At 44.4% G+C, this 14304-nt stretch overlaps 2 protein-coding genes across 4 annotated transcripts; one reads left to right on the top strand and one right to left on the bottom strand.

The window, feature by feature from the left end:
* Nucleotides 1–8521: 8521 nt before the first annotated feature.
* LYSET (lysosomal enzyme trafficking factor) lies at nt 8522–10590 on the bottom strand. Of its 2 annotated transcripts, none has more exons than XM_003939840.4 (2): nt 10530–10590; nt 8522–9345 (listed from the first exon to the last, which is right to left on the bottom strand). In XM_003939840.4, exon 2 carries the CDS (start codon nt 9327–9329, stop codon nt 8934–8936), a length of 396 nt encoding a protein of 131 aa, XP_003939889.3. In that variant the 5' UTR covers nt 9330–9345; nt 10530–10590; the 3' UTR covers nt 8522–8933. The 2 variants fall into 2 exon arrangements, with proteins under 2 accessions (XP_003939889.3, XP_003939888.1); XM_003939839.4 differs by lacking the exon at nt 10530–10590 and adding an exon at nt 10076–10523.
* Nucleotides 10591–10624: 34 nt separating this feature from the next.
* MOAP1 (modulator of apoptosis 1) lies at nt 10625–13370 on the top strand. 2 transcript variants are annotated; one of them, XM_010350551.3, is made up of 2 exons: nt 10625–11039; nt 11202–13370. In XM_010350551.3, exon 2 carries the CDS (start codon nt 11326–11328, stop codon nt 12382–12384), a length of 1059 nt encoding a protein of 352 aa, XP_010348853.1. In that variant the 5' UTR covers nt 10625–11039; nt 11202–11325; the 3' UTR covers nt 12385–13370. The 2 variants fall into 2 exon arrangements, with proteins under 2 accessions (XP_010348853.1, XP_003939886.1); XM_003939837.4 differs by having other exon boundaries at nt 10625–11006.
* Nucleotides 13371–14304: the final 934 nt, after the last annotated feature.

Genomic DNA, 14304 nt, shown 5'->3' on the forward strand with positions numbered 1-14304 from the left:
GATCAAGGGCAGGGCAGGACCGCTTTTGGACTGCCAGGACTTCCCATGTCAAGGACTTTGCCTTTCATTCTGAGAAGGGAAGCTATAGGAGGACTTTCTTTTTTTTGAGACGGAGTTTCGCTCTTACTGCCCAGGCTGGGGTGCAACGGCACAATCTTGGCTCCCTGCAACCTCTACCTCCCAGGTTCAAGTGATTCTCTTGCCTCAAGATTTTTGAGAGGAGTAACATTTTAAAAGGATCCCCCTGGCCAAAGGAATGATAATAGACTCGTAGGAAACTCAAGGAACAGATTTTGGTGAGTAGAAAGATCGGCAACTTAGATTTGCATAGGTTCAATTTCATGTACCTGGTAGGACATCTTACCAAGCACCATGTCAAGCCCTGTCAGGCAATTGGATAGTCAAGTCTGGAGCACAGAAGAGGGATCCAAGGTAGAGACATAAATTCATATATTTATTTATTTTGAGACAGGCTCTCATTCTGTCACCCAGGCTGGAGTGCAGTGGTGCAGTCTCCACTCACGGCAACCTCCACTTCCCAGGCTCAAGTGATCCTCCCACATATGCCTCCCAAGTAGCTGGAATCACAGAGACGCGCCACCATGCTCAACTAATTTTTGTATTTTCATTTATTTATTTATTTTGAGACGGAGTCTTGCTCTGTTGCCAAGTCTGGAGTGCAGTGGTACGATCTCTACTCACTGCCACTTCCACCTCCCAGGTTCAAGCAATTCTCCTGCCTCAGCCTCTCGAGTAGCTGGGACTACAGGCTCATGTCACCATGCCCGGCAAATTTTTTATATTTTTAGTAGAGACCATGTTAGCCAGGATGGTCTCGTGCTCCTGGCCTCAAGTGATCTGCCCACCTCGCCCTCCCAAATTGCTGGGATTATAGGCATGAGCCATCTCACCTGGCCAATTAGTATACTGAAAGCCATGAGCCATGGATGAGATGTCCAAAGGAGTATACACGAAAAAAGAACTAGGGCACACCGTTTTTTTTTAATTGCATTTTAGGTTTTGGGGTACATGTGAAGAACATGCAAGATTGCTGCATAGGTACACACATGGCAGTGTGGTTTGCTGCCTTCCTTCCCCTCACCTGTATCTGTTATTTCTCCCCATGCTATCTCTTCCCACCTCCCCACCCCCCATCCCTCCCCCATTTCCCCCCAACGGACCCCAGTGTGTGATGCTCCCCTCCCGGTGTCCATGTGTTCTCATTGTTCAACACCCGCCTATGAGTGAGAACATGTGGTGTTTGATTTTCTGCTCTTGTGTCAGTTTGCTGAGAATGATGGTTTCCAGGTTCATCCATGTCCCTACAAAGGACACGAACTCATCGTTTTTGATGGCTGTATAATATTCCATGGTGTATATGTATCACATTTTCCCTATCCAGTCTATCATCAATGGGCATTTCTCCAGGTCTTTGCTATTGTAAACAGTGCTGCAATGAACATTTGTGTGCATGTGTCCTTATAGTAGAATGATTTATAATCCTTTGGATATATACCCAGTAATGGGATTGCTGGGTCAAATGGGATTTCTATTTTTAGATCATTGAGGAATCACCACACTGTCTTCCACAATGGTTGAATTAATTTACACTCCCACCAACAGTGTAAAAGTGTTCCTATTTCTCCACATCCCTCTCCAGCATCTGTTGTCTCCAGATTTTTTAATGATCGCCACTCTAACTGGTGTGAGATGGTATCTCAATGTGGTTTTGATTTGCATTTCTCTAATGACCAGTGATGATGAGCATTTTTTCATATGTTTGTTGGCCTCCTGTATGTCTTCTTTTGTAAAGTGTCTGTTCATATCCTTCACTCATTTTTGAATGGGCTTGTTTTTTTCTTGTAGATCTGTTTTAGTTCTTTGTAAATTCTGGATATCAGCCCCTTGTCAGATGGGTAGACTGCAGAAATTTTTTCCTATTCTGTTGGTTGCCGATTCACTCTACTGACTGTTTCTTTTGCCGTGCAGAAGCTGTGGAGTTTGATTAGATCCCATTTGTCTATTTTGGCTTTTGTTGCTATTGCTTTTGGCGTTTTGGTCATGAAGTCCTTGCCTACGCCTATGTCCTGAATGGTTTTGCCTAGATTTTCTTCTAGGGTTTTTATGGTGTTAGGTCTGATGTTTAAGTCTTTAATCCATCTGGAGTTAATTTTGGTGTAAGGTGTCAGGAAGGAGTCCTGTTTCTGCTTTCTGCACATGGCTAGCCAGTTTTCCCAACACCATTTATTAAACAGGGAATCCTTTCCCCATTGCTTGTTTTTGTCAGGTTTGTCGAAGATCGGATCGTTGTAGATATGTTGTATTTCCTCTGAGGCCTCTGTTCTGTTCCATTGGTCTATATCTCTGTTTTGGTACCAGTATCATGCTCTTTTGATTACTGTAGCCTTGTAGTATAGTTTGAAGTCCGGTAGTGTGATGCCTCCTGCTTTGTTCTTTTTGCTTAGAGGGGCACACCAACATTTAGAGGTTGGGTTTAGTATACCCGCAGATGCGGGGGTATCATGAGTTCAGGAGATTGAGACCATCCTGGCCAACTTGGTGAAGCCCCGTCTCTACTAAATAAAAAAAAATTAGCTGGGTGTGATGGTGTGCGCCTGTAGTCCCAGCTACTCTGGAGGCTGAGGCAGGGGAATCGCTTGAAGCCAGGAGGCAGAAATTGCAGTAAGCTGAGATCACGCCACTGCACTCCAGCCTGGCGACAGAGTGAGACTCCATCTCAAAAGAAAACAACAAAAAAACTGCTAATAGTAATTTGAGGACTGAGACCTGACCATTGGATTTGGTTATGTGTAAGTGACCAGCAACTTCCTGACAGGACAGCAGTTTTGGTAGAGTGGGAGGCAAAAGCCTGACAAGTATCTTCAGGACAAACTGGAGGAGAGAACTTGACATCAAGAGGCGACTCTGAAGATGTGCAATCAGGACGGCTAGGGTGAATTTAACTGCAATGTATTTGTCGAAGCTGTTCCAAACATAAGCACAACTCTCTTAACAGTTGAGTTTTTGCTAAATGGCACATAAAAACCCCATGGACCAGTGATTTGCAACCCTGAGAGAATCATTTGAAGATTGCTTGGGGTCCATTCCAGAGATATAACTGGTTGGAAAGGGATGCTGGCATTGTTTAAATGTAAGTAAGTTTTCCTTGGGAAATTCTAATGTACACACAGCCACAGTCCAAGACCTACTCACTGCCTTAGACCAAAGCATAAATACGAATGCATGATAATTCCCAATCATGGTCCAAAATTATATTGAACTTCTTATATCGGAAAATTTATTAAATGATGGCACATATTTGATGCAAAGATGAGACATGGCATTGCAGTAAGTTTTTCTGACAGTGTTTTGGAGACTGAGAATGTTAAATCCATCAAATGGAAATCAACACTAGATAATCTTTTTTTTTTGAGACGGAGTTTCACTCTTGTTACCCAGGCTGGAGTGCAATGGCACAATCTCAGCTCACTGCAACCTCCGCCTCCTGGGTTCAAGCAATTCTCCTGCCTCAGCCTACTGAGTAGCTGGGATTACAGGCATGTGCCACCATACCCACCTAGTTTTGCATTTTTAGTAGAGACAGGGTTTCTCCATGTTGGTCAGACCAGTCTCAAACTCTACACCTCAGATGATCTGTCCGCCTCAGCCTCCCAAAGTGCTGGAATTACAGGCATGACCACCACGACCTGCCAATAATCTTAAAAAAAAATAAAAAGACTAACCCTATTCACCATGAACAAATGTGCTGGTTTCATTTCTTTGTGGGTAGAGTTACTCATAGGAGCATTTTATCTGATGACTCAACTTCCCCAAAGGAAAGCTTTCTGTTAACTGTAAAAACTTTGAAATAGAATCAGATTCTAACTTTTAGGGAATCACAACTTTTAGTCTAAAACTGGTATTATAAGCAATTTAATATTAAAAAAGAGACAACTTAAAAACTGGTAGCATCTTTAAAACCAGAAAATTTACATGGGGACTAAAGTCCCATGAATTACATGTTTCTGCAATTCCGTTTTCTATTCCCTATACTGGCACTTTTGAAAAAATAAAATGTCTGGCATATTACAGTGAAAAGTCTCAACAGGATTACTTATAGTTGCAAATAAAATCACCTATAAAATCATTGTAGGATATAGTTCTGTTTTTCTCATCTCTGGAAGTTTGAGTGTTTACTAGTTATGAATCCTTAGAATGTTTGTCCCCTCTTTAAAATCCCTGAAGCACTTACTATATTTGCCATTCATCTCACTAAGTAATCCTGTACTCACTGCTTTTTGTACTGTGACATGAATATGAAATAAATGGGATGGGTGCGGTGGCTCACACCTGTCATCCCAGCACTTTGGGAGGCCGAGGCAGGTGGATCACCTGAGGTCAGGAATTCAAGACCAGCCTGGCCAACATGCGAAACCCCGTATCTACTGAAAATACAAAAATTAACCAGGTGTGGTGGCGTATGCCTGTAATCCTAGCTACTCAGGAGACTGAGGCAGGAAAATCACTTGAACCCAGGAGGTGGAGATTGCAGTGAGCTCAGACCACGTCATTGCACTCCAGCCCAGGCAACAGAGCAAGACTGCCACTCTGTCTCAAAAAAGAAAAAAAAAAAAGAGAAAATGAAAAAAGAAAAGAAAAAAAATGATGATCTGCTATCATATATAGATCTCCTAGCCATCAATTTCAACCTCTTCCTCAGTCTAAGTGCTAACAGATTAAAAACTATATTTCACTTTTCCCTCTTTACCTAAAAAATGCTTTGAACTATTAAATAGCCACAAATTAGAAATAATCCACAATTTGGATACATAGTTCCTAAATAATCAAAAAGCAGATTAAACCTGCAATCTGAAATTTGGTAATTACATCTGGAAACACTAAATTTACTACATTAATCCTACTCTAATTATTTTAATATTTCTACTATCAAGGCAAAAGGCAATATAATCTTCAAAGACAGAGATGGACTGAACATTTGCTTACCAAATCCCAAAATACGAGAATTTGAAGTATAAAAAGAGATGATTCTACTTCATTAAAAAGGAATTACTACTTTACAATACCAGTGGCAAACTCACAACTTTGCATTACATAAAGCATTCTTTTGGAGGGGGATGGAATTTTGCTCTGTTTCCCAGGCTGGAGTGCAGTGGCACAATCTCAGCTCACTGCAGTGTCTCCCTCCCGAGTTCAAGTGATTCTCCTTCCTCAGCCTCCCAAGTGCTAGGATCATAGGCACACACCACCAGCCCTGGCTAATTTTTGTATTTTTAGTAGATACGGGGTTTCACCATGTTGGCCAGGCTGGTCTCAAACTCCTGGCCTCTAGTGATCTGCCCACCTCAGCCTCCCAAAGTGCTGGGAGTAGCATGAGGCACCCCTTTTTAATAGAAATGGGGTCTCACCATGTTGCTCAGGCTCGTCATGAACTCCGGGGCTCAGGCAGTCCTCCCATCTCTGCCTCCCAAAGTGCCGGGATTACAAGTGTAAGCCATCACACCCAGCCTACATAAAGCATTTATAAAACAAACAAACAAACAAAAACCCTGAAATAATTTTCTTAAATCACTGCCTCAAGACTAATAAAACTGGAAATTCTCAATGATTTTCCTCAAATTACTTTTTTGAGAAGCAGTATAGGATGATAAGCTGGAGATCAGAAGCTGACATCCTGGGTTCAAACCTTGGCTCTTCCACTTCCTGGCTGTGTGACTGTGGACAAGTTATTCCTATGTGTTTCAGGTTCCTTCTTCTGTAAATACTGCTAGTAGCAATATAATACCTGCCTCACAGGACTGTTGTGAAGAATAAATGTAAAGTACTCAAAAGATGCAAGTGATTTTGTCATGTCATCTGACCCTCACAGAAACAGGTATTTCAAACTGCTGCTTACTTTGAGAATTCCATGTATTGTATCAAAAGATGTATCATTTCAGTAACTAGACCTTTGGAGGCAATGAGATAAATGGGACCAATTTATCTGAAGGATCTGATCTGCTACTTTGCATCACAAAGGTACCTGCTTTATTTTTTAAGTAAAAGCTTATAATGGAATACTCAGCCTTCCTTTCTGGTTCAGTCAGATGGAATAGAAAAAGATGAGGTTGCTAGGAAACTTTCAGATTTCTAGTAGACAGTTGAAGAAAAACTTGTCAATAATATTGCCATTTCTATTCTTTGGCATAACTAGGCAAACAGTACCCAGTGCTAAAACATTTGTCATTTGTGAAAAGCACTGTGCCTCTGTGGTTAGTAATGAAGGCATGAGAAGGCCTGGTTATAACCCTGGCTCTGCTACTCGCTGTGACCTTTGGCAAGTGACTTGACTTCTTTGCCTGTTTCCTTATCTGTGAAATTTGGATAATAATAGACATCTCCTAGGGTTATTGGGAGGATTAAATGAGTTCATTTCCATAATGCTCTTAGAATAGGGCCCAACAGAATAAGCACGAAAGTGTTAAGATTATTAAAAGCATAAAATGTTTTCCAGTATTAATGACATAACTATATAAAAATATATCTTGGGCTGGGTGCAGTGGCTTTTACCTGTAATCCCAGCACTTTAGGAGGCTGAGGTGTGCAGATCACAAGGTCAAGAGATTGAGACCATCCTGGCCAACATGGTGAAACCTGTCTCTACTAAAAACACAAACATTAGCTGCCATGGTGGTGCACGCCTGTAGTCCCAGCTACTCGGGAGGCTGAGGCAGAAGAATCGCTTGAACCCGGGAGGCAGAGGTTGCAGTGAGCCAAAATTGCACCACTGTACTCCAGCCTGGCAACAGAGCGAGACTGTCTCAAAAAATATATATATACACATGTACATATACACACAGATACATATATATATACATATATACACACATATATTGATCTTACACAGAAAGAATCAATTCTACTGTGTCCATGTATTAAGTTATTTGTATTAGTACCAGATGTGAGGCAGTACAAACGCAAAGGAGAAGGTACAAGGATCACATCTTCATGTAATTAATCTCCTGCCTGAAGACCTGACTTTGGGCCAGAAAAGAAAATCAGAAAGATTGACTTGATAGTATATTTAGAGGGATCTCATGCATCGGATAAGGACTGGATGAAATTACCTGCTATAGTCTGGGCGTGGTGGCTCATGCCTGTTATCCTAGTACTTTGGGAGGCCGAGGTGGATCACTTGAAGTCAGGAGTTCAAAAACAGCTACTAAAAAATACAAAAATTAGCCGGGCATGGTGGTAGGTACCTGTAATCCCAACTACCTAGGAGGCTGAGGCAGAAGAGTAACATGAACCTGGGAGGCGGACGTTGCAGTGAGGCAAGATTACGCCACTACACTCCAGCCTGGGCGACAGAGCAAGGCTCTGTCTCAAAATAAATAAATAAATAAAATTAAATGAACACCGCTGGGCATGATGGCTCACACCTATGATCACAGCACTTTGGGAGGCTGATGCAAGCGGATCACCTTAGGTGCGGAGTTTGAGAACAGCCTGGCCAACACGGTGTAAACCCATCTCTGCTAAAAATACAAAAATTAGCCAGGCATGGTGGCAGTTGCTTGTAATCCCAGCTACTTGGGAGGCTGAGGCAAGAGAATCACTTGAATCGGGATGTGGAAGTTGCAGTGAGCCACTGCACTCCATCTTGGGCGAGAGCAAGGCTCCATCTCTAAATAAATAAACAAACAAACAAACAGCTATATTCTCATTGAACACATTGTTTCCATCTTCTAAGTTATTTTAAGCGTTTCAACATTTAACAGTCTCTTCCCAAATATTTTTTTTTTGAGATGGAGTTTTGTTCTTGTTGCCCAGGCTGGAGTGCAAAGGCGTGATCTCAACTCACCACAACCTCCGCCTCCCAGATTCAAGTGATCCTCCTGCCTCAGCCTCCCGAGTAGCTGGTATTACAGAAGACTGCAATGAGCCTGGCAAATTCTGTATTTTTAGTAGAGACGGGTCTCTTCCATGTTGGTCAGGCTGGTCTCGAACTCCTGACCTCAGGTGATCCACCCACTGCAGCCTCCCAAAGTGCTGGGATTACAGGGGTGAGCCACCGTGCCCAGCCTCCCCAAATAGTTTTCTAAATCAGTAGCATTGGGGCACATGTTCTCAGGGCCTCCTGAGACTGTCACAAGTCATGGAAAAAAAAATTTTTTTAATTAAAAATAGCTGAGTATGAGAGCTTACACCTGAAATCCCAACGCTTAGGGAGCCAGAGCAGGGAGGAAAGCTTGAGCCCAGGAGTTTGAGATCAGCCTGGGCAATACAGCGAGACCTCATTCTCCACTAAAATAAAAAATATATAAAAAATAAAACCTGTAGCATTAATAATAATTTAGCTAGCTATTACCAAGAGGAAGAATGAATTCTGCTTATCAAGACAGCCAACACCTCAGTAACTTTAAGCAATTCCTCAAGCTGATACCAAGTATAAACAGTTGGCTTAGCTACAACAGAATGAATTGGTGTTTTAGTGTGAAGAATTTTAAAGCAAGCCAAGTAATTGTATAAAATTTAAATTTTATGATCATATCTGGACCTTTTTACACATAACACAATGGAAATGTTCATAGTCATTTTTTTCCCCAAAGGAAAAATTTCTGAATCATCACTATGTTAAACAGTAAAATAGAAATATGAATTCAGGTACTTAGTCAAGTTTCTAAAGAATGCAAATAACAGGTAAGATTTAACTTCCAAAGTCTGAAGTCATCAACATGATTTTGTAGTACTCTATCTCAGGCTTTACCTAAAAATTCATTATTCAGATAAAGATAGCCCCCTAATCACATGTTTTTAAAAAGCCTCTGCCCCACCACAACTTCCTGAGATCTGTGAAGAAACTGCAGTCTTGTGATCAGACTCCATATAGTACTGGCAGTTTTGTAATCATAGGGAAAAAACGGTGACTGATTTTATGTGTCAATCAGTTGTAGTCTGCTGATCTGATTAGATGCCTTGACAAATGCCTGGTGGCGATTGCAAATAACTGCCAAACAGATAGGGATGATACAGTAGCCCACTGTTTTGGGATCAGCTCTTGTACAAGAGTAAAGGAACAAAAACATCTGTAAGTAAGGTACCAGAAAAATAATTGTCCACAGCCAAAAAGGCAAGGAGAGTAATCGAGCTTTCAAGGAGTGTGTCCATGTGGTTCCTTCAAGGGGCTCCTCAGGGTGCTGTTGAATGTGTTCCAATGCCAGCCTGTTGTAAGTCTCATTAATTTCAAAAACATAGTAAAATGCTGCTGCACTGGCTAACAGATACAATCCCACTCCAATCCATCCCATCCGCTGACGGAAGTTCATCATTCTCCATGCTCTGTGCCTTCAAATTAAAAAAAAAAAAAATACAATTAGGGTCTAGTAATGCTGTCACGGCAACTATTCCAAATGTGCTTGCTTTATCTCCAAGAATTCTAAAATATTCCACTAACACACTTAAGATTTAAAATAATTAAATGTAACACCTATTAAGAAATGTAAAACTTGCAGGTTGTTTTATGTAATAGTTACAAGCAAGTGGAAAAAAATATTTCAGTATATATTCTTTTTTTTTTTTTTTTTTTTGAGAGTCTCGCTCTGTTGCCCAGGCTAGAGTACGGTGGCACGATCTCGGCTCACTGCAACCTCCATCTCCCGGGTTCAAGCAATTCTCCTACCTCATCCTGCCGAGTAGCTGGTATTACAGGTGCCCGCCCCCACGCCCAGCTAATTTTTGTAATTTTAGTAAAGACGGGGTTTCAACACGTTGGCCAGGCTGGTCTGAAACTCTTGACCTCAGGTGATTCTCCCGCCTCGGACTCCCAAAGTGCTGAGATTAAAGGCATGAGCCGAGTTCTGCTTTTTAATGGGAATCCCACAGAATAAACCACTGCATCCTACTTAAACAGGTTCAGAATACCCGCCCTCCAGAAACTGGAATTAAGCTAGTTTCCCACAGCGCATTTCACTTTGACAGATGAAATACTTTCTGGCTTAACAGTACTGCTTCAGACGTGAACACGGGTGCTACAAGTCAAGACCCCGAGTTAAGACAATAACTCCTAAGCACTTACAATGGTCCCGAAAATCTTCCTGTTCCCACGGCAAGCGTTAAAGAGTCATTCAGCTCTGAATAATCGGGTGGCTTTGGCATTTCAGAGAAAGCCACCATAAAAATAAATCCCCTGGGTCACCCGGCTCAGAGAGAGGTGAGCGCCGCCAGCCTGAAGCACCAGCTACTAGTGATTAAGAACAGCGTGACTGCGGCGGGTCACGCGCTGCCCGGTCCCCGTCGCCGCCGCCGGGGACCCACTCTGGGAACCCGACCGGGCCGGGAGGCGCCCCAGTCACCTGGGCCTCCCGGCGGCCGGCCCCGCCCCCTACCGAGCTGCAGCACCGGCACGCAGCGACTAGGGCTGTGCAGGCAGCGCCAGGCCTCGGCCTCGCCTTCCTGCAGCGCCGCGAGTCCAGCGCCAGTCAGCGGCCGCCGGCAGAGCCTGCCTGCAAAGCTGAGATCCCGGATCTCACCTTCCTGTCCCGGGTGGCCAGCCCGCCCGCCGTCCCGGATACCGCCGCAGTCGGGACTTCCGGCTCGGGCCGGAAGCGTACGCGCCCCGCCCCCAGAGGCCCGCCCCACTCATGACGTCAGAGTGCCGCTGCCCACCGCGCAGCTTCTCTGAGTGAGAACAAAGCGGCCGGAATAGGGGCTGGATCCCCGGCTCTGGCGTTGCAGGTGCCAGCGCGTCCCTTCAGGTTGGCGGTTGTCTGGGCCTGGCGACTCAGCGATCCTCAGCCTTGCCCTCTGGTGCCCGCTCGTGACTATCATCGCCCCATCACTCCTTGCTGCGGAGAGCATCGCAGGGACTTGGAGGACCAGCATCGGTCGCTTTGGCCCCCGATTGTCTGTCCGAGCCTAGGGGAGCCCGCCCTCCCGCGCCTTCTCTGGGCCTGGCCTGGCACTTTGCCCACCGGCGCACGGACGCGAGCACGGAGCACTAGATCACGGTGAGGGGAAGCGGGCCCGGTGCGGCCCTGTAGGTACGACAACCGCTACGCAGTTGGGCTGGGAGGGGGAGGGGCGCGCGCCGCAATGCGGCAGACATGGCGTCGCCGCGGGGTGCAGGATGCTCCGGGCTTAAGGCCTGCACGTGTGCCCTGGACGTTGGCACCTTTGACTAACCTGTCTCCTCTGTCTTGCAGGCTGCTGGACCTCGCCACGTTGACGAGATTTCTCTGGGGTACCGCGGAGGAATACTTTGAATTGCGGTGGCTGCCTGTGGTCTGGAATATTTATTTAGAACTTAAGTCTGTTATTTCGGTCACCATGACTTTGAGGCTGTTAGAAGACTGGTGCAGGGGGATGGACATGAGCCCTCGGAAAGCGCTGTTGATTGCCGGCATCCCCGAGAGCTGCAGTGTGGCAGAAATCGAGGAGGCTCTGCAGGCTGGTTTAGCTCCCCTAGGGGAGTACAGGCTGCTTGGAAGGATGTTCAGGAGGGATGAGAACTGCAAAGTAGCCCTAGTAGGGCTTGCTGCGGAGACTAGTCGTGCACTGGTCCCTAAGGAGATACCGGGAAAGGGGGGTATCTGGAGAGTGATCTTTAAGACCCCCGACCCAGATAATGATTTTCTAAGCAGATTAAATGAATTTTTAGAGGGAGAGGGCATGACAATGGGTGAGTTGACCAGAGCTCTTAGATACGAAAATGGCTCCTTAGACCTAGGGCAGGGCATGATCCCAGAAATGTGGGCCCCTATGTTGGCACAGGCATTAAATGAGGCTCTTGAGCCTGCCCTGCAGTACTTCTACTATAAAAAGCTGAGCGTGTTCTCAGGCAGTGATTCTCCAGAACCGGAAGAAGAAGAATTTGAACCCTGGCTGTTTCATACTACTCAGATGTTAAAGGTGTGGGAGGTGTCAGATGAAGAGAAGAGAAGGCGAGTGCTAGAGAGCCTTCGAGGCCCAGCACTTGATGTTATTCGTGTCCTCAAGATAAACAATCCTTTAATTACTGTCGATGAATGCCTGCAGGCTCTTGAGCAGGTATTTGGGGTTACAGATAGTCCTAGAGAGTTGCATGACAAATTTCTAACCACTTACCAGAAGGAGGAAGAAAAGTTGTCGGATTATGTACTAAGGCTGGAGCCTTTGTTACAGAAGCTGGTACAAAAAGGAGCAATTGAGAGAGATGCTGTGAATCAGGCCCGCCTAGACCAAGTCATTGCTGGTGCAGTCCACAGAACAGTTCGCAGAGAGCTTAATCTGCCAGAGGATGGCCCAGCCCCTAGTTTATTGCAGTTACTGGTACTAATAAAGGATTATGAAGCAGTTGAGGAGGAGGAGGCCCTTCTCCAGGCAATATTAGACCGTCATTTCACCTGAATCTCAGGGAATCACGAAGGGATATGGCAGTGAGCAGAGCATGAAAGTAGAACAGTCTGTATACTCTTGTACAAGACACATAAATTCCTTACCTTGTACTGCCAAGTTACTCGGTATACGCCCTTTGTTATTTCTGTGCCTATTTAAGATCTAAAGGTGTCATTGACTAGGAAGGATGTAGTTCTACACTGCTATTTACCTACTTAAATTCATCCCTGTGAATATCTTGTTTGTTGTCGTTGAGACCAAGTCTTGCTCTGTCGCCCAGGCTGGAGTGCAGTGACGTGATCTTGACTCACTGCACCCTCCACCTCTTGGGTTTAAGTGATTCTCCTGCCCCAGTCTCCCTAGTAGCTGGGACTACAAGTGTGTGCTGCCACACCCAGCTAATTTTTGTATTTTCAGTAGACACGGGGTTTCACCATGTTGGCCAGGCTGGTCTCGAACTCCTGACCTCAAGTGATCCACCTGCCTCGGCCTCCCAAAGTGCTGGGATTATAGGTGTGAGCCACTGTGCCTATCCTCATCCCTGTGAATTTCTTATTGTATAAAAGTTCTTTAACTACTTGTGTACAGTGCTCTGAGGGGACAGACAAGGCTCAGGTGCATATGCTGATCAGATCTCATTAAACTGTCAGCTTGTTTGGTACCAAGTGCAAGTGTGCCATGTCACATGTGACCGTGTTGGATCATTAACAATTTTTAGGTGTGTACTGACCTACATTTATGGTGAAGATTATGAGCATTTTATGAGAAGCGTTTTATGAGAAGTTAAGATACTAAGTTATTATCTGTATGAATCAGAATTTTATTGATTCTGTACAAAAGCAAAAGGCAGAATTGAATGCTGATTAAAGTTTGCAGTGACCATCTTTAACCACAGATTTCTGCTATGTATTATCAAAATATCTAGTTCTCAGTATCATTTTCACAATTGTTATGAAATTATAGGTGTGAACTTCTAAAATAAAAAAATGCTAATAAAATGATTTTGTCTGTTTTGTTTATACCAGGGTTCCAAGAGAGATTTCATTTGAATAAAGAGTTCCCAAAGCATTAATCTGCAAACCACTGAACCTACAGAGACTTAGTTCCTTGGATTCCTTCCTCTTTGTGCTGAGGGGTGGGAAATTGTTTTCTAAGTGAGATTGCTGAGGGGACCTTCTGCTGAAGCAGTAAAACAATTGTATTACTGCTTCTACTGTAATATTAGCTGGCATATGGACTCCGAATAGAGTAGAAGGTGTAATTCTGATCTTGTTTATATATGTGTAGTCATTTGGAGCATGCAAGGCACTGTGACACGGGCCGCTCACTTCCCCCTCAGTAGTGGGAAGCAGACATGGTGAGTTCGTGCACAAACAGGTGTTAAGATGTGTTGCACCTCTCCATATGTGAGGCACTGAGCTGAAGGCTTAAGACTGCGTCATTACGTTTAGACTACAGTCCCTGCGCTGGAGGTCTATTCAGGGTGAGTGATGATCACTGTGTTGAACACCAGATACGGAGCACCAGTAAACATGTTTGGTCCCCCCACAAGCTCAGTCTTATTTTCCCCAGTGTATGGAAGAGACTGAGAAGCTAAGTAACTTGCCCAGGGTTTCACAGCTAGTGAGTGGCAAGGCTCAGATACTTCCAGAGTTCTTGATCTTAATGTATTCTGTGCTGCCTTATTCAGAAACCGATCAGAAACCTACTGTTTCCCCATTTTACAGATGAGAAGCTTGAGGCTCAGAAAGATTCAATGCCAGGGGCAAGGGCTCATAGTCTGATTCCAGGAAGCTGTTCTTTTTTTTTTTTTTTTTTTTTTTTTTTTTTTTTTTTTTTTTTTTTTAAGATGAGGTTTCTCCATGATGGCCAGGCTGGTCTTCAACTCCTGACCTCAGGTCATCCACCCACCTTGGCCTCCCAAAGTGCTAG

Source organism: Saimiri boliviensis, chromosome 2, assembly GCF_048565385.1.
Source record: "Saimiri boliviensis isolate mSaiBol1 chromosome 2, mSaiBol1.pri, whole genome shotgun sequence".
In the NCBI taxonomy this organism is placed as follows: Eukaryota; Metazoa; Chordata; class Mammalia; order Primates; family Cebidae; genus Saimiri; species Saimiri boliviensis.

Bases quoted from the DNA above. Each gene is read 5' to 3' on its own strand.
- LYSET (XM_003939839.4), bottom strand. From the start codon at position 10,173: ATGGTGGCTTTCTCTGAAATGCCAAAGCCACCCGATTATTCAGAGCTG. The intron at 9,346-10,075 runs GTAAGTGCTTAG...TTTAATTTGAAG, and splicing joins GGAAGATTTTCGGGACCATT to GCACAGAGCATGGAGAATGA.
- MOAP1 (XM_010350551.3), top strand. From the start codon at position 11,326: ATGACTTTGAGGCTGTTAGAAGACTGGTGCAGGGGGATGGACATGAGC.